This window comes from Syngnathus scovelli, chromosome 8, assembly GCF_024217435.2.
Source record: "Syngnathus scovelli strain Florida chromosome 8, RoL_Ssco_1.2, whole genome shotgun sequence".
NCBI classification, from domain to species: domain Eukaryota; kingdom Metazoa; phylum Chordata; class Actinopteri; order Syngnathiformes; family Syngnathidae; genus Syngnathus; species Syngnathus scovelli.
In genome coordinates this window covers 16,842,325-16,861,171 of record NC_090854.1, presented here as the reverse complement: position 1 = coordinate 16,861,171, position 18,847 = coordinate 16,842,325, and the positions used below count along the sequence as shown (strand labels likewise).

The following is an 18,847-nucleotide window of genomic DNA, read 5'->3' as shown; positions in this document are numbered from 1 at the left end:
GAATACCACGTAATTACCAAGCGAGTGATTTCAATTAATTATTCTTCTTATTGTAATTTAAATTTATTAGTTGATTAATTTATCGATCCAAATTTCTGCATTCTGTATTTGTAAATACATATAACTTTAAGTTGTTGGGTGCAATTGATTACTTCATAACACAATAATACATAAATATCGCTACCAGAATTATGGAAATATTCAAATTTACAGTAATTAAAATTTAACTATTGTTGTCAGAATGCGGGTGACAAAACGTAACGAGCTCGTCATGTGACGCCACTTTCTGCTTTCAGCTCCTCTAGTTATTATTACTCGCAATCATTTAACAATACATTTTATATTGACTAATAATAATAATCCCTTATGATGATAATATAATGAGACAATGGAAGGAAGCCAAAGCGGTCGGTCGAGAGGCCAATGCGTGACGTCACTTCTGTGTCTCGCCTCCTGTAGTTTTTCCGCCGTGACAGCGGCCACCTTCCAGGGCCAAAGCTCGTCTGAAGGATTCGCTCTCTTGCAGTCATGTCGGCAGCTGCTTCGGGGGCCAGCAAGGCGGCTCACGGCAACGGAGCCCCGGATAAAAAGAAGGGACCCGGTGCCTTGTGCACCGCTTATTTAGTCATCTACAATGTTGTTATGACAGCGGGGTAAGCTAGCATGATGCTAATGTGGAGCACAGGCTGCACTGTTGATAATGGCTGCAATTATGATCAGTCATAATTTAAATGGTTTAAATGTGAGAATTTACCTTTGATATAGTCATTAGTGATAATGCAAGCTGTTGTGATTTTTAATGAACTTCGAATTTGCCTCCCAGTCATTTATTAACGCGGATTAACCTTAGGGGAGCATGGTTGCGCATGCGCGTAGAGATTTGTTCTTTTGTGTATTTGTCACTATAATAATTTGCTTTAGTCATCTATTAAGCTATTTTATTTGGATTGATTTAGATGAATTAAAATAAAGAACAGAATGAATTGCATTCGTAAATAAAACATTTCAGATAAATTGTGTAAATTATTGCACAATTTCACACTGTGCCAACCAGTTGGACCACATTTTGAGTGCAGCGGTTTTTCTTTGCCTCCACTCACACACTTGCACACACACACATACTGTAGTATATACTTTATATATGTGTTGCAGGTGGCTGGTGATTGCCGTGGGTTTGGTACGAGCCTACCTGGCTAGAGGGAGCTACCACGGCCTTTACTACTCCATTGAGAAGCCCCTCAAGTTCTTTCAGACCGGCGCCGTCTTGGAGGTCTGCAGATTCATCTAAGACTGAAATTATAATAAAAAAAGAGACTCTTATTAGATCCTTTTCTTTCCCTTCACAGATTGTACACTGCGCTGTTGGTGAGTTCTGCCTCCATCTTCATCTCACTTCAAATTTATATAGCCTAATATAATCCATTTATGGGAAAACTTCGTTTTTAATTACAAGTGTTGCATCTAGTAATTTTCGTGAAAGAAAATTTGACAAAAAAAAGTCCTTCTTTGGCCACTAAGGGGTGCTACAATCCAATGGCATAACTATAATCATTATTAACAGCATGCAACTGTTTTTTTTTTTTGTTTTTTTTTTTAACAGGGATTGTGCCGTCATCCGTCGTCCTGACCGGCTTCCAGGTCATGTCCCGCGTCTTTCTAACGTGGGCCGTCACACATAGCGTCAGAGAGGTGAGAGCGCGCACACACACGCGTGGGAATAATCACAGCGCAATGCAAAAGCTGCCACTTGATGAATACTTTTGATGCGCTGGCTGTAGGAGGTGTCGGAGTCGTGAGCAACGTAAGTCAGTGACGTCGTCTCGTGGGAATGAACGCAATGATTTGCTGTGTGGGTTGATTGACGGACAGGTTGATTGACTTGACCAAAGAGAATTTCGACATGATCAGCACGTTGGAAATGTAGACCATTGCTACTTTCTGTTTATGACCTAACATCCGATTTGAGATTTGTGAGCCAAACCCGCATGGTTCTGCGTGGAGGACCCCCCCACCATGGATCAAAAGATCTTCTCACCTCCTTTGACTCGGTGTGCAGGTGCAGAGCGAGGACAGCGTGCTGCTCTTTGTCAGCGCCTGGACCATCACTGAGATCATCCGCTATTCTTTCTACACCTTCAGCCTGCTCAATCATCTGCCCTACCTCATCAAGTGGGCCAGGTAGGACCCACGGACAACGTTCTTGCCGTCGAGATAAAATCCGACATGGTCTGATCTCGGCTTTTTGTCACAGGTACACCTTTTTCATCGTGCTGTACCCGATGGGCGTGAGCGGCGAGCTTTTGACCATCTATGCGGCGCTGCCCCATGTGCAGAAGACAGGCCTGTACTCGGTCACGCTACCCAACAAATACAACTTCTCCTTCGACTACTACTCCTTCCTCATCCTGGTCATGATCTCCTACATTCCATGTAAGTCCACCGAAATGTCCCTCAACAGGGTTCAAATTTAGTAGACCAAATTTTGGTTTGACTGTGTGCCAATACCTCATTGAAGCTGACGTCCATTTTGTCTTCATAACGACGCACGAGCCAACAAAGTGTTCTTGGTTGTTCCTCCCCTCGGCAGTGTTCCCTCAGCTCTACTTCCACATGATCCGACAGAGGAAGAAGGTTCTGGGCCACGCCGACGCCTACAGCAAAGTGGAGTGAGAGAAGGAATCAAACCTTTTGCATCCAAACAAAAACGGACCTCACAAGCTCTTTTCATTTGTATTTCCCAAACTACAACTACTGCTGTCTTTATTATTTTTTCCTCAATTTTATTTATGAACAAATTGCCGCTCGGGCGACGCCATCGAATTGTCCGACGTGCTCAAGGATGCACTGAAGAAATCCGCCACTTTTTCTAAAAATAAAAACTAGTCCACCCCATAATCGTCATGTGCCCGCAATTAATATGTTTGTTTCTTGCTTTCATGACAATAAACTTGTTTGAATTTCTGTCTATGTTTGTCTTTTAGCGATGACAATATTTTATTTTTATTATTGATTTTATGTTTTCAACATTGGTCTTCTGTTGTTACTGAATTACTGAGAAAATCTTTTTCTCCACTAAAAATAATTTACTGGGGTAGATTTTTTTTCCCCAGTTTAGTTATTTAATTCGTGTTTTTGTAATTTCATCTTTCGTCAGGCTTCCATCCAGCAGTAAGAACCCGTCCACTATTTTGATTGAATGCTATCTGGTCCAATGGCGTCTCCCAACCAAGCACCCCGCCTTCTTTAAGTACCCCAATGGGGGCGCGCGTATATTGTTGAGTCCACGGTTTTTGCAGAAAGGCTTCGGTAGCACACCGGAGCTCGGATGACTGCTAGCGTCTAAACGGAGCCCGTTCCCGGTGTGTTGCGTCCGTCACGACCAGTGATACGGAGGATGCGCGTCTAACCCGAGCGCTGAGCTCCCCGTTTCTGCACGGCACCGATGGCGACCCCGATCTGATCATCGGAGGCTCGCCTCGCACCCATCGGGTGGCCGGTGGTGATGCTTCCCTGGCAAACGACGCCTCACTCCTCCTCAGCGGCACAGGTGTCGGCCGGTTCGAACCGAAACAACCACCGACGCCGCGGGGGATGTACCACTCGACGCCGCCGCCGATGCGAGCCCGTCTCCGGGGAGCAGCTCAGCTCCTCTCGGGTGCCTCTTAATTGGGCCCGATGATGTGGAGTCGAATCTACCTGGAGCGATTGTTCCCGAGCGCCGTGGGCCAAGTTCCCTTGAGATTCGCACGATTGATTTTTTTTTCTCAATGCAATTTTAGTTGGATTATCTTTTTAAGAATCATTTTTGGAATAAATATTTGGCAGCAAAAGTGACATTTGGATTTACTGCAAGTAACAAGTGGAAACAACGACAGCAATGTACTTGTAGTTGAGTTTTTTTCACCATGTCCAGATCCAACAGGTTAGTATATTTTTAAATGTTCAAGTCTATTTGTTATCTTGGGTTTTTGTAATTTATATCATATATTTTTTTTCTAATATTTGAATTTTCCTCAATATTTGTAGTCATATGTATTAAAAAGGGAGTCGTTGACTATCGTATTTTCCCCATGTACTTTTTTGTTGTATTCTTAATTTAAGAAAAATGTTTGTGGATTTTTTTTAACCTTATTTTCTTTCCTAATTTAATTTTTCTCATTTTACATTTTTTCTAATAAATATATATTTTTTAATATTACGTTCTAATATGTAGCATTTGATATAATGATTTCCCAAATATTTTTGTAGTTTTTTTCTTCCAACACTTTTAGTTTTTAAATCTGATAGCTGCATTTTATGGCTAATATTTTTGCAACAGTGTCAGCCCGCCCGGTGCCGGCGAGCACCGGTCTGCCTGGGGTGAGTCCGACTCTGTGGCTAACGGTTGCGCGTACTCTACCCGGAGGCTCAACAGCCGCTGGAGGGACGACGAGGACCCTTCGGAGCGCCGGCGGGCCGGACCTCCCGGTTGCGTGGCCACCACGATGAGCCGGGTCAGCTTCCGCTCCCGTTCGGCGTGGCAGGAGCGCGGCGATGAGGTTCGGGCCAAGTCGGTGGAGCTGGGCCTCCCTCAGGACGGCCTCCCCCCCGCCCCTGAGGCCAGCTTCTCGGCGGCGTCATTCTGGTCCGGCGTGGCGCACGTCTTCAGCTCCAAAAAGTTCCAGTCGGAGAACCTGGAGCGTCTGTACCAGCGCTACTTCTTCCGGCTCAACCAGAGCAGCCTGACCATGTTGATGGCGGTTCTGGTTCTGGTCTTCGGCGTCATGCTGCTCTTCCACTGCTCAGTGGGGAGTGAGCCCAGCGTGGCCTACGTGGTGGTCTTCTCCTTCGCCATCCTGCTGACGTTGGCGCTGATGGCGGCGTGCAACCGGACGGGTTTCCGGCAGGACCACATGTGGGTGGTGTGCTATGCGCTCATCCTGCTGCTGCTGCTGGTGCAGGTGGTTGGCGTGCTGGTGGTGCGGCCCCGGGACGCCTCGGAGGGCATCTGGTGGACCGTGTTCTTCATCCACGTGGTTTACACGCTGCTGCCCGTCCGCATGCGAGCCGCCGTGGTCACCGGACTGCTGCTGTCCGCCGTGCACGTGGCCCTGTCGTGGATGCAGAACAAGGTGGATCCTTTTCTCTGGAAGCAGGTGCGGTCATCTTTTCATTTTACACGGTATTTTTCTATTGATTGATTTTTTGAAGGATGAATTTGGGGAGTGGCAAATATGTCTTCCTAATGCTTTAAAAAAAAATTGTTGACACATCAGAGCAAGCATTAGCAATTAACAACATTCAGGCGCATGAAGTGTCAACTGCATATTTGTCACGGTGGTGCGAAGCAACCAAAGTGGATGTTAACCTCATCGGAATGGAAATTTCCAGAGGCTTTTTTTGCAGCTCAGACGTTCCACGTAAAATGCAAAGTCGGCTTGTTTTGTAAGCACTCTGCAGTCTCGTTGTTTTGGTTCCACACGTAATGTCGCGCTGGAAATGGTGTAGGTCGCACTTAAGAGGATGTACATTAAGCGCTCACCCTAAAAGCTCAACCGAGAGCGTCTGGAAACAATCCTGAGCGAGGTGTTTACGTCTAGCCTTGTATTTTCTTTCCCCGTCACGCATTTTAGAATCAGGATTGCAAATCCTTCATTTGATCTAAAATAATTCAAATCATAATGTGTGAGAAAAATGAGGCCGTGCCTTTTTTTTTTTGCAAAGCTTCCATGCCAGTTTCTCTAACAACCATCATGTGAGTGATCCCGGGTTTGGCCGTCGTCCGGAATAACGTTGGCCACATTACAAGCAAACGTTTCAACGTCATCACGTCGCCGCGTAAAAATAAGCTAGGGCCGCTTGCCAAGTCCCGAGACAACTCGATTTTCACGTAAGCTGCCGGGCGTTGAAATGCTAAGAACAACAAAGCTAGCCGGGAAAGAATAAACTCTTGGAGCTTTCTCATCAGTTCAAGACGCAGCAACGCAAACACGCCGTTGACGAGCTAAAACATTCAAATGGTCTGAAAAATGTGGAATGAAATTCCACAGCTCAGTTTGTTTACTTGCCCTCTTTAAAATAATGCATTTTGTATTCAATTGAAATTTATAGATTGAGACTTTATGGAAAGTCTGCAAATTGTATTATATATGCATGTATATTTAATTACCTTTAAGTCACGTGGGAGTGACACGGAAAGCTGTTTTGAACCTGGTTAGGATGCACAGAAGGGACCACACACACACACACACACACACACACACGATCTCTCCATGCTTTGGTAGCTTAGCAACACATTCCCTCTTTAAAAAAAAAAAAATCCCCATCAAACTCCAGTGCTGAGTGCTTCCCTCGGTTCCTTATTTTTTTTTTTTTCCAGTGCAAATGACAAATGAGGCGTAGCGTAAATAGCAAGTCCCAAATCAACTCCAATGAGTTACTAAATGTACTTTTGCAGAAAAACACATAAATGAAGTTATTACGACCAATATTACAGCGTATGTTGTCCGAAACACCTCATATTCACTTTTTGAAGATTCGTATACCGACCAGAAATGTCATTTTTAATTAAATGCCGTTTTGTCTCTCTCGGTGTGTAATCACCACCACGGCTAGCTAATGCTAATGCTGTCGCAAGCTGATGAATAGCAGTCAGCTCGGCAGATGCTGATCATGTTTAAAAGCAGCAGTTGCTTCTAGCAGGAAAAACTGCCAGGATTTCATGTCCAACTGGACCATTTGTCTGATGATAGAACCTCTTGAGAGAAGAACTCCTGTCTAAAAAACTGTATTTAGCAAGGTGGCTAATGGCTACCAGCTAATACAGCGTTTAACTGACGTGTGCTGGCCAGTTGTTATTGAATGGTTAGCCACGTTGCTAACACAACATATGGTTAGTTACGTTGTTAACACGATGTAACTAAATGAAATGAAAAGCACTCGGTTTGAGAGTGACATTAGCGCAGACTATTTATAAGCACAGTCGGCCATTGTTAGTGGCACGAGGAGTCGAGCCGACGGGCTCTTTTACACCGATTTTTTGCAATCAGCTGACTGAATCCTGACTTGATTTTCTATACAAAACCACGACTGTACATGTTTTAAAAAGTCTTGGAAATAAAATGGAAAACCCTCAATATTAAGCTTTTGCTTATTAGCTAAAAGACAATTAGCTGATAGCTAACAGACTGCCTGCTAAACTAGCTGCTAATCTTGAGTGCCTCCGTGTTTTGGGACGTTTCGAGAGTTCTAGACACATAAAACTTTATACAACTACATTTTCCACAGAGTATGTGTACATTTGTGACAAAATCTGATCAATTATCTCGAAAATGACATCAGAAAGCGAGCGCTAAACGCTAATGGACTTGAGGTGACGGGGTCGTCGGCGAGGATGAAACATCCTGCCTGGATGGCGACATGATTAAAGGATGCCGCTGCTCAAACATGGCGTGACCCAATGTTGTGAATCACCGCCCAGCGCAGCGATAATGCTCCTTTGGGGAAAATTAACCATACGTGTGGGCGGGGAGTGACAGAAAAACACTAAAATGATTAGTTAGCGTTTAATGGTGAGTCAGCAGATTTCGCACACCCACGAGCGATGACCGCAAATCAAAGTGCTGCTCATCTGTATACTTTACGTGCCTTAAAGTAGCGATGAGGCAAAAAAAAAACTTTGAAGGAAACTTCAAACAAAATTGCCGTAAATAATTAACTGATTGTAGATCATTTCGATTCTAAGCGACTTAGTGGCCGTGAAGGCGTTTCCGCTTCGGTGTGAAAGGGGCTTGCAAAAAAAAAAAAAATCATGTGAGCGCAGTTTTTTGATCCTCTTGTGTTCACAATGAGGCCGAAGAGCGCTCAGCATGCCGCGATATTAGCGCATGACCTGCATTACCTCCTGCAGGGCCACAATGTGCCTACTGTGCTGCTATTGATCCAAGAGAGAAAGTCACCAAAACTGTGACGTCTCTTGAAAGCTAACAAAAAGTTTTTTATTTATCGCTGTTTATTTTTAGGGTCAATCTGAATTCTCACGAAAGCTTAAAGCAATGAGTCGAATTCCTAGAATCTTTAAAGAAGCGTGGCTTTGTTCCACCACAACATCGTCATGTGCTTTAACCTCTGATAAGTCAAAATCCAAGACGAGTAACGGAAATGACACATTGATGATATGAAATGACCGCCATTTTTTTTTTTCCCCAGTATTACTAGCAAGGAAAGACACAATTGAATATTGCCTCGAGGGAACGGCAGTCATGTTGTCCCGAGGAGGAAAAGCCCGTGCTTTCCAAATAAGGCCCGGCGTGGATATTAATAGAATAAAAGAGCCCGCGTTTGTGTTGACCTGTTGACGAGACGACTATCTGATGGACGGATCGTTGCCGTGGCAACCGTGAGGCGGGGGAGGGACAGCTGCAGGAAGCGTCGGTTTTGTTTTTGTTGAAGCGCCGCTAACAGGCCCGACCGACTGGAGGAGCGCACTTGTCTTGTTTCGATGAAGAAATGGCACCTCCGTACGGGGGACCTCGTTTGTACGCAAAATATTACATCAGCGTGGGGCTCTCAAATATGTTTCTGATGACGGCCAAACTTGAAGATCTAAAGTTAGACGGAGGATTTGAATGTCCCTGTTGGCGAGTTTGGCCGGTGGCGTATACTGAAAAGCAAAGGAATGGGGGCGCCGTCCTCCACGTGATTGATTATCGATACGCTCTTGGAGTTGATGTGAAAAGAGCTTTTGTGTGCTCGAGTGCAGTTAGATAACAAGCGCTAATAGCAAAGGAGACCCGTCCGCCATTTTTTTTTTTAAATGCGCTCACTAACAACAACTTTATGTGACATACGATTAAAGAACGATTCGATGGCTTTTTTGGGGCTTCTCTGAGATGTTAGAACTTTTTTTGTGTTTGCAGCTGGTGTCCAACATGCTGATCTTCTCGTGCACCAACATCGTGGGTGTGTGTACACATTACCCGGCGGAGGGCTCTCAGAGGCAAGCCTTCCGGGAGACGCGGGAATGCATCCAAGCTCGCTTGCACTCGCAACGGGAGAACCAGCAGCAGGTGAGAAACATTCCGCAATTATTTGGGGATTATTCTTAACGCCGTGCGGTCGTTCAACCCCCCCGCCCCCCGCCCGTCTCGTACGAAAGGTCGCCACGGCCAGAAATGTTTTTGTTTGTTTTGTCTTTTTTGTTTTGTACCTGTAGGAGCGTCTGCTGCTGTCGGTGCTTCCCCGCCACGTCGCCATGGAGATGAAGGCGGACATCAACGCCAAGCAGGAGGACATGATGTTTCACAAAATCTACATACAGAAACACGACAATGTCAGGTAGAAAATGTAAACGAAGTGAAATGAAAGCATTTTCAGCTTTTGTGAAATTTGCTGAAATGGGTCTATTTAATTCACTTTAATGACAAAGTGCAAAAATTCCAAAAAGTGGATAAATAAAGTTAAAAAAAAAAGATTAACAATACTAATAATGGCTAGAATATATAATAATAAATATAATAAAAATAATAATAATACATTCTTGATTAGGAAATATTAGGAATATAAAATATTGTAACTCGTGCTGGCTGAGGAAAGGGATGAAAGATTTTTTTTTAAGGCTGAAAACTTTATTGGCAAGTAACAAGTGTTAACATTGGCTGACTGGTGAGCACCTCTGCTAATGAGAAGCGACAGTGCTGGTTGGGGGTAACTTGGCTAATTGGAGCTGCTAATTGGCGGCAACAGGAAGCTGAAGCTCAACTTTTCAATGTTGATGTTATGCAGGCCTGCGGCGAGAACGAGCGAGCGAGAGAGAGAGAGAGAGAGAGAGACGGAACGAGTGCTAGGGAAGTTCATGAGGAGGTCATTAGCTCATGAATAAAAAAACATACAGCAGCCTGTGAAAACAAGCATGGCTACTGAGAGGAAAAAAAATAGTTACATTGCTGTGTTATTAGGAAACGAGATTATTTGTTGCTGTCTTTAGTGGTCTATCAAATTGCCAGGACCGGTCGATTCGCCGGCCGCCGTATCGCTCGCAATTTTAGAAATGTAGTTTCGCATTCTCTTGTCGTTATACACACACAGACACACACACACACGGACCCTTGAGGCAGTGCGGTCATGCGCCATTCATGAGATAAGCATGACTTTTATTTCAGGTTTGTCTTGAGGACCTTTGTAAATATAGCACAATAAAAAGCCTTGTTGGTATTTGCCACCATGTTTTAGTCCACATTTGGATTGTTAAAGTACAGCAAAACAAATATCTTACTTTTGTAGTGGTTGTCTGTCATTAATTACAAAATCATATTTTCGATTGTTTCGTTGCCGCAGCATCCTGTTCGCAGATATCGAAGGCTTCACGAGTTTGGCGTCTCAGTGTACGGCTCAGGAGCTGGTCATGACGCTCAACGAACTCTTTGCTCGCTTTGACAAGTTGGCGGCGGTAAGTACGCAACACATTTTGGTCTTCAGACCTGATATAATCCGACATATTTTGTGAAAGTACTCATTCGCACCTGTTCTCAGTGTCTTGCTGTCAAGACGTGGACGATAATCATATCACATCTCTGAGGGAACGAAGACTCCCGCTGTCTCTCTGTCTTTGTCTCTTCCTGTAAAAAGAAACAACAGAAGAGAACAGCGAGTTAGATGATTGGACAAAATCATTTCAGTTAGCTTAATGCTAACATACAACTGATAAAGCCATTACCGGGCTAACGGAAATTAGCATTTCAAACCATCACATGAAGCAGCAATACAAAAATTGACAATATTCAAGAGGCACATATGTTTATTCTCGGCAATGAATAGATTTTAGAAAAATGTCGTTCTGACATGACCTTAGGAGAATCACTGCCTGCGCATCAAGATCCTTGGCGACTGCTACTACTGCGTGTCGGGTCTTCCGGAGGCCCGGGCTGACCACGCCCACTGCTGCGTGGAGATGGGCCTGGACATGATCGAAGCCATCTCGTAAGATGACCGCCGCCCTCACGTGCTCCCTGTGCGGCCCTCGCAATTTTTTTTTTTTTGGTCAGGCTGGTCCGGGAAGTGACGGGAGTCAACGTGAATATGAGGGTGGGCATCCATAGTGGGCGTGTCCACTGCGGCGTGCTGGGCCTGAGGAAATGGCAGTTTGACGTCTGGTCCAACGACGTCACGCTCGCCAACCAGATGGAGGCTGGCGGGAAAGCGGGGTACGTGAAATACAAAACAGAAACAGGCCACCGGACTCAATTAGATTTCATTTGTCGGGTTTACACAAGCTTTGATAAGGATTAGCTGACACCATAAGTCCAAATTGATTTGACCCAGGTCCACAAGATGAAAATTAAAAACCCAAAAATATTTTTTTCAGGCGCATCCACATCACTAAGGCCACACTCAACTATCTGAACGGCGACTACGACGTGGAGGCGGGAGCGGGCGGCGAGAGGAACGCTTACCTGAAGAGGAACAGCATCGAGACCTTCCTCATTGTCGGATGCAGCCAGAAGAGGGTCAATATTTATAAAAAAAAAAAAAATAAAAAATAAAAAGCCTCGTTACAAAGTGTTAATATATTTGTGTGCGCGCGACAGAAAGAGGAGAAGGCCGTGATCGCCAAGATGAATTGTCATCGGACAAATTCAGTGACTCACAATAGCAGCCACTGGACGGACAGACCTTTCTACAATCACCTGGCCAACAACAACCAAATCTCCAAGGAGATGAAGAGGATGGTAAGACACGCTCGTTCTCATTCCATTTTGGGCGCAGGTATTAAATCGCTTTACTAATGAAGCATAGCAAGACAATTGTGTGGATTTGCTTAATTGATCATGACTGAGATGCTTGTTACCATGGCAACAGTCAGCACCTGACCAGAGCAGGATATTTTGCATGATGTGATGGACGTGACAGGAAGTTCACACACGTGCACATCCTTTCTGCAACTGTCCTTGATTTATCACGTCTTTGATTGACTTCTCTTTGTGTGTCGCAGGGCTTTGAAGATCCAAAGGACAAGTAAGTTTCCAAAATATTTTCACATATTGGTTCCCCGGTGGCTTCTCGGGGAGTTCCCTTGATCTGCGCTGTTAGCTCAGAAATGCTATTTCCAGTCTTTGTTGCCACGGAAACCCTCCACGTGCCGGAGCGGGACGCCTACGTCAGCTAGTAAAAAGACGTGCAGCTTTAAAGCGGCCACTAGGGGGCGTAAAATGTTCCTTCGATGTAATCAATTCTGGCGTCTTCGGGTCAGTTGGATGTCACGTCCCTTTTTTTTTGCTGTTTAGACACACGCAGGAGAACATGAACCCCGAGGACGAGGTGGACGAGTTCCTGGGCCGAGCCATCGACGCCCGCAGCATCGACCGCCTCAGGTCGGAACACGTCAGGAAGTTCCTGCTCACCTTCAGGGAGGACGACCTGGAGAGCAAGGTTCAACGCTGATTCTGTTCCTCCTCCTCTTGACGCCAATGATTGTTAACGGCAATTTGCGGTGCAGTACTCCAGACAGATGGACTCCCGCTTCGGGGCGTACGTGGCCTGCGCCTCTCTCGTCTTCCTCTTCATCTGCTGCATACACGTAGTCATCGTGCCTTCGTGAGTCACATGGTCGTTCCATCCGTGTATACCGAATATGAATGATCTGACTAATAATAAGAGTCACTGTGGCAGTTCGGACTTGATGAGGGGCTTCTTCACGTTCTGCCTGGTCCTCCTGATGACGCTCATGTTCGCGTCCAGCGTCTACTGCTGCTACGGGGTGAGTTGCCACGCCTAATTATTTGATCTAAACGGGAGTAACCACGATTTTAGGTGTTCCCGATGGCCCTGCAGACCTTCTCCAGGAGGATCATCCAATCACGTCTCAACAGCAACCTGGTGGGCGTGGCCACCATCCTGGTGGTCTTCCTGTCTGCCTTCATCAACATTGTGAGTGGCTCAGGCTTTCTGTTGTTTGGTGGTCGACCCCGAGTTGACCTTTTGAACCATCTTGCCTCAGTTCAGCTGCAGCCGCTGCGACCTTCGAGGCTGGATCGGGGAGGAGCTTAACATCAGCCGGGATGCGGTTGAGGCTTGCCACGCCCGCTTACTCAATTACACTCTGGACACAGAGACGGGACCCTGCGGGGACCAAGCGCCCTTTTGTGGATTTCCTGAGGTACAGAAAAAGCAGAACCACTATGAACTGGAAGTAGAAGTTCTAGAATCCTCAGGGCAGTTGAAAATGAGTTTCCTGCTTTGTTCCTCTTCTAGTACTTTTCATGGTGCGTGGTCCTGAGTCTACTGGCGTGCTCGGTGTTCCTGCAAGCTCACAGCCTCGGCAAGCTTGTTCTCATGCTGTCCATGGAGCTTCTCTACCTTCTGGTCGTGGAGCTGCCGCGGAGCGTGCTCCTCGACAACCGCGACCTCCTCGCCGTTGCCAACGCCGCGTGAGTTCTGCTCAGAATCCATACATGGAAATGAAAACATCTCAGAGCACGTTGACATGTTACTTTGGTACTATGCAGATGCTAGAAGAGGGAGTAAAATCATTACATTTGTACAACTCACTAAAGCATACTTTTTCAGCACCAAAGGACTAATTTTGTCTAAATGACTCAATTACTTTACGTTCCTCGGCGCCAATAGCGCTAATCGGGAATACGTATGTCATGGAGATGAAGGTCTGAACTTTTTCTTTTCTGTTCTCAGCGAGCACGTGAACGGAACCAGGTGAGATCTACACGCCGACGCCATCTTTGTGCAGAGACAAACCCTCAACCTGTGTGTGCATGTGTATGGTAGCTGCGTGGTGGAGCCTAAGGTGCCTCTAAAGATCATGACGCCTGTGGTCATCACCGTGTTTGTGCTGGCGCTGTACCTGCACGCCCAGCAGGTGGAGTCCACAGCCAGACTCGACTTCCTCTGGAAGCTGCAGGTCAGCTTGCCCCAATTAAAATGTGAAATCTTCAGGCACACTTTTTGTTTTCTTTTCAAATGTACTGAATGTTCTAGATGTGATTCGTGCGTGTTTGCATGCAGGCGACGGAGGAGAAGGAAGAGATGGAGGAGCTGCAGGCGTACAACCGCCGGTTGCTGCACAACATCTTGCCCAAAGACGTGGCGGCGCACTTTTTACAGCGCGAACGTCGCAACGACGAGCTCTACTATCAGTCGTGCGAGTGCGTGGCCGTCATGTTCGCCTCCATCAGCAACTTTTCAGAATTTTACGTGGAGCTGGAGGGGAACAACGAGGGCGTCGAGTGCCTTCGGCTCCTCAACGAGATTATCGCTGACTTTGACGAGGTGACCAAACCAAAAGATTTGGGTTTTTTTTTTAGGTAAAAAAACTTTTATGAATGAAATTTGATCTGTGGGCAGATTATTAGCGAGGACAACTTCCGACAATTGGAGAAGATCAAGACGATTGGCTCGACGTACATGGCGGCATCGGGCCTGAACGCGTGCACATACGATAAGACGGGCCGCTCGCATATCCGCGCCCTGGCCGACTACGCCATGCGCCTCATGGAGCAGATGAAATACATCAACGAGCACTCCTTCAACAACTTCAAGATGAAGATCGGTGAGGAACGCCTGGCGCAAGTGTTCTCTAGAAGAAAACTAAGGCTGCCTTTTTTTCCCCTCTTGCACTCTGTTAGGTCTGAACATGGGCCCCGTGGTGGCCGGCGTGATCGGAGCCCGAAAGCCTCAGTACGACATTTGGGGCAACACCGTCAACGTGGCGAGCCGCATGGACAGCACCGGCGTGCCTGGGAAAATACAGGTGCATTTAGACAAAAGTAGTACTCTGGTGCCCTCGCGATGCTTTGATGGCATGTTATGGGGAGTTAAGGATTTTCATTTAGACAGAAGTAGTGCTTTGCTGCAGAGCTAGTATGCCAATGTGAGTTGAGTATTTTCATTCGGACAAAAGTAGTGCCGTGTTACAACAAAACTGAGATTGTTCATTTCCGTGAAAATTGTTTATTTTACTTTCTGTCTACAAAATGTCATTTAAATATGAAACCGTTCAAGCCCGATCGTTACAAAAGTTCTCCGTGTGTTTTGTTTTCTTACAACTTAAATACATTTTTTAACGGAACACATGACTAGATTACACTCAGAACTATTTACGCTTGTTTTCATGCATTCAGGCACAATGTTTGAATCTTGCCTACTTTGTTGTTCTCTCAGGTGACAGCCGATCTGTACCAGGTTCTGAACTCTTACAATTACTCCCTGGAGTACCGAGGGGTGGTAACGGTTAAGGGCAAAGGTGACATGATGACCTACTTCCTCAACAGCGGACCTTCCCACAGCAGTTAACGCACTTCTTTTTCCTGGACCTTGAAGAGGGCATGCTAGAAGAAGTCCTGCTGGACTGACAGGAAGTCCAAGCCCCCCCCTCCCCAAAACTCAAGGACAGAGAGAAGACGTTGAGACCAAAGAAACCAATCATAGCTCGCTGACGTTTTGAACGAGACAAAAGTCCGACCTCTTCTGAGCTCCTGAACGTGAGCGGCCACTTCCTGTTTCTTATCCACTTGGAAGCAAAAAAAAAAAAAAGATGTCAGCAACAGACGCTTTTATAACTTCTCGACATTTTCTATTTTGACTTTGGAATGCCAAATTCTATATTTTGTACAAAACAATGTATTTGTCATTTATTTAGATAAATGTAACATTTGCAATGTGGCAGTCTGACAAATAAGATGGCGCACCCCCGCACGATGGTCTGACCCAGTGAATGTCAAATTGAGGCCTTTGAACTTAATCGCTTTACACTAAAAGTATTCATCACTACAGCTGGTTCTGTTACATTCTTAAGTTTTGAATACAACCCAATGATTTTTAGATCATTTCAACGCGACGAGTTCTTTTGAAGTATTTTTCATACAGAGCAGAATGAGTAAAAATCAGGGAAATACACCAGTCCGGATGCTATTAATGTGACTTTATATGACACAAAAGTATAAAGGAGATGTTTTATTGTTCTTTTCATGAATGGCTGACTAAAGTAATAAAAGAGCCAAGTCTCATTCGAGGACTGTTCACTCTTTCGCCAGCAGGTGGCAACACATTCCACCAACTGGTTCAAAAATGCCTAATAATTTTTAAATTTTTGAAGTTTGAACCGCCACAATTAAAACATTTTTTTTTAATTCCCGGTTAATGAACACCTCTTACCATTTAAGCAATGTCTCTTTACATACATCCAGCAACATAAGGTACACCTACACTTGATGACATCACACTAACATCACACTGATAAAAGGCTTTTGTGAGCTCAAATTGGATGCTCTATTTACCCCTCCCCGTGACCCCAAAGATAATAAAAAAAGGTTAAGTCAGTCCATAAATAAATAAACATTTTAAAATGAGAAAAAAGTGTGTTAGGCAGCATTGCATAGCTAGAAAAAAACCTACTAACTACCATTTCGGAAGAGAAATCAATTTTCAGGTCATTTTTGGTTTAGGAAAACTGGCCAGTGTCTCTCAGGATGCGTTCAAGGTCATTGGATGATGTCAGGTGTTGTGTCCTTGTTTACTCTCATGCTGCATTCAGGGTCGTTATCGTGCCGATGGTGCGTTCAGAGTCATAGGATGATGACACGTGAGTTGCATTTGTAGTGAAATATAGTCCCGCGAGTTGAGTTCAGATTGTCGGACATCATTGCTCTCGTATTGCATTTTGGGTAGTCACTGACCTCTGGCGTTGAGGATCTGCTCAGACGTTGTAGTCAGGCGCCTTGCCCAGCGGCTGCCTGAGATGTGTTTGTAGCGTCATGCAGGAGGCGACGGCCACGTGGAACAAAATCTGCCATAGGTTCCTGAGCTGGAACAGGTACATGTTGCACATGCACACCAGCCCCAGAGCCAGAAACGATTTCACGTTCCTCCACACCGAGAAGTACGCGAACAGGAAGCACTGAGAAACATGGGAATGTTCACATTAGCCCGCTAGCATATTAGCCTATTTGTAGGAGAGCCAACCTGGTAGAGGCAGGCGGCGGTGCCCAGGAAGAAGGCGATGACGTAGCTTAAGTCCTCGTCCTCGTTCTGAAGGACGCTCTCGATGGCGTGGACGCCTCGCAGCAAGTTGAGTCCGCCGCACAATACGCTGAGGACGCACGAAACGGCGCCGGGAAGCGTCAAAGGCTCCAACGTCTGCGTGGGAGCTGCAGGACGACATGAAAGACACTCAAAAACGCATCGGTGCCGATCCGTTACTCCTGACTGGCGCGCAAGGTACCGATGCCCTTGTACTTGGCGGAGGAGCGCGAAGAGAAGCCATTGATGGCGTGAAGGTCGTCGAGGGTCAACTGGTAGGGGGGACGCAGCTTGATCTCCGTCTGCATGTCGGCCATGTTGATCTTGGTGGAGAGGGAGCGAGGGCTGTTGTAGCGATGCTTCGTCCTCTGGATCACCACGTCTGAACACCCCGCCGCCGGAATGACACATTGTGACACAAATGAGTTATAAAACACATTATATCGTGCAGGGAGAGATAGCGACACACAGACGCACTTACACAAAACATGCAAGAACAGACACACACACACAAACACACAGAGAGAAGATGATGAAGAATAGGCTGTCACCAAATTCTATGAAGGAGTACGGCCTGATGGCTGCTCCGATGCGTTTGCTGTCGTAGGTGACAATGAATTCCTTCTGGAGTTCTTCCAAGAAGCAGAAGGCTAGCACGCTTGGGTAACTTGACAAACACACCATCATGTAGCACACACCCAGAGCGCTCGTGAAGCTACACACACACACACAAAGTTCTGATTAAAACATATCCAAAGACATTTATAGTATGCTCAATTGTTTGCTTAGTTGGCAAATCCACTTCATCTTTAAAGTTACAGTGCATACTTGACGTTGTAGGGTCCGCTCTTGAAGGTGCATCTGTCAGGAAAGTGCTGCAACTTCTTGGAAAGAGCCTTCAGGTGCTTTCTGGTCTCGTGCAGCTCTTGATCCTGCCCGTAGTCAGTGGACGCGGATAGCGGCAGGCCGTCGTCCACACGCACCACCGAGGCAAACAGCACGCCCGACATCTCAGCAAGACAATCCTATATCGTGCGTCCTAAGATCAAGGAGATGAGGAGATACTTTCAGGAAGACACAGGCTACTATAGGCTAATAATAAATGAAACACTAGCATAAGATTTACAATATATATTAGGACTGCAAATAAAGATCTAAATGATTATCAGAAAAATTATCCATTGATATGATATTAGGAGATAACATGGGCTTCAACTCATGTGCTCGATATGTTCCATGGGCGTGACGTCACAACCATGGAGAGCTCCTCTTAGGAGAGACACCACAAACACCTCAACTTTGACATGTACGACCATTAAACTATCATAAATATTGATCTAAATTAAACAGACAACTAAGTCGCGAAAAATACGTACAAATCACGAGCTAATCATGTGGCTCCATAGGCTCCATTTTGTGACATACATTGAAAACACAATAGACACTCATATTGAATGAAGTCTTGTTAAAATATGGGTTTAAAGGTTAAAACGTCATCTTTAATAACACTTAGCTGTTAAGCTACCACGCTATACAAGCAGCTGGACCAACGCTTCCGTGTGGCTAACGTTAGCATGCTAAGGAAATGCTAAAGAACCGAAGATTACGAATGGGGTGAGGAAATGATTTTAAAAAATAATTTGAGTTGTTTTTGGTACCTGAAGAAATGAAGTGGCATCGCGGGTATGTTTGAGACGTCTGAAGAGTATCAATGTACGGATAAGCGACAAGTCCAAACGTGGATGAAGAAGCTTGTTTGACTGGTGCGACGTTTACGTGGCTGACCCGCGATGCATTGTGGGAAAATATCGACTCGCAGCAGCGTCATGGCAAACACGTT

At 45.6% G+C, this 18,847-nt stretch overlaps 3 protein-coding genes across 10 annotated transcripts; 2 read left to right on the top strand and 1 right to left on the bottom strand.

Moving 5' to 3' along the window:
* Window positions 1-473: 473 nt before the first annotated feature.
* sec22a (SEC22 homolog A, vesicle trafficking protein) lies at window positions 474-18,814 on the bottom strand. 5 transcript variants are annotated; one of them, XR_007483320.2, is made up of 12 exons: window positions 18,666-18,814; window positions 17,836-18,046; window positions 17,559-17,722; window positions 17,210-17,389; window positions 16,951-17,135; window positions 16,665-16,885; window positions 11,430-11,452; window positions 10,824-11,164; window positions 10,500-10,595; window positions 9,188-9,288; window positions 2,506-5,090; window positions 474-1,290 (listed from the first exon to the last, which is right to left on the bottom strand). XR_007483320.2 is itself a non-coding variant. In XM_049728648.1 (7 exons), the coding sequence occupies exons 2-6, from the start codon at window positions 18,015-18,017 to the stop codon at window positions 16,685-16,687; spliced, it is 912 nt and encodes a 303-aa protein (XP_049584605.1). In that variant the 5' UTR covers window positions 18,018-18,046; window positions 18,666-18,814; the 3' UTR covers window positions 14,918-15,499; window positions 16,665-16,684. The 5 variants fall into 5 exon arrangements, 2 of the variants coding, with proteins under 2 accessions (XP_049584605.1, XP_049584604.1); XR_007483321.2 differs by lacking the exon at window positions 11,430-11,452; XR_007483322.2 differs by lacking the exons at window positions 10,824-11,164; window positions 11,430-11,452.
* hacd2 (3-hydroxyacyl-CoA dehydratase 2) lies at window positions 511-2,961 on the top strand. The gene is made up of 7 exons (XM_049728656.2): window positions 511-653; window positions 1,153-1,270; window positions 1,347-1,365; window positions 1,601-1,689; window positions 2,057-2,178; window positions 2,252-2,430; window positions 2,588-2,961. The coding sequence occupies exons 1-7, from the start codon at window positions 529-531 to the stop codon at window positions 2,668-2,670; spliced, it is 735 nt and encodes a 244-aa protein (XP_049584613.1). The 5' UTR covers window positions 511-528; the 3' UTR covers window positions 2,671-2,961.
* Window positions 3,774-15,995, top strand: adcy5 (adenylate cyclase 5). Of its 4 annotated transcripts, none has more exons than XM_049728582.2 (22): window positions 3,774-3,922; window positions 4,319-5,135; window positions 8,898-9,047; window positions 9,194-9,315; window positions 10,315-10,426; window positions 10,829-10,956; window positions 11,022-11,180; window positions 11,342-11,483; window positions 11,565-11,705; window positions 11,969-11,991; window positions 12,261-12,405; window positions 12,473-12,570; window positions 12,646-12,733; window positions 12,787-12,903; window positions 12,974-13,132; window positions 13,228-13,403; window positions 13,666-13,686; window positions 13,759-13,891; window positions 13,996-14,259; window positions 14,335-14,539; window positions 14,616-14,740; window positions 15,151-15,995. In XM_049728582.2, the coding sequence occupies exons 1-22, from the start codon at window positions 3,906-3,908 to the stop codon at window positions 15,280-15,282; spliced, it is 3,474 nt and encodes a 1,157-aa protein (XP_049584539.1). In that variant the 5' UTR covers window positions 3,774-3,905; the 3' UTR covers window positions 15,283-15,995. The 4 variants fall into 4 exon arrangements, with proteins under 4 accessions (XP_049584539.1, XP_049584537.1, XP_049584536.1 ...); XM_049728580.2 differs by having other exon boundaries at window positions 12,087-12,405; window positions 12,808-12,903; XM_049728579.2 differs by having other exon boundaries at window positions 12,087-12,405.
* Window positions 18,815-18,847: the final 33 nt, after the last annotated feature.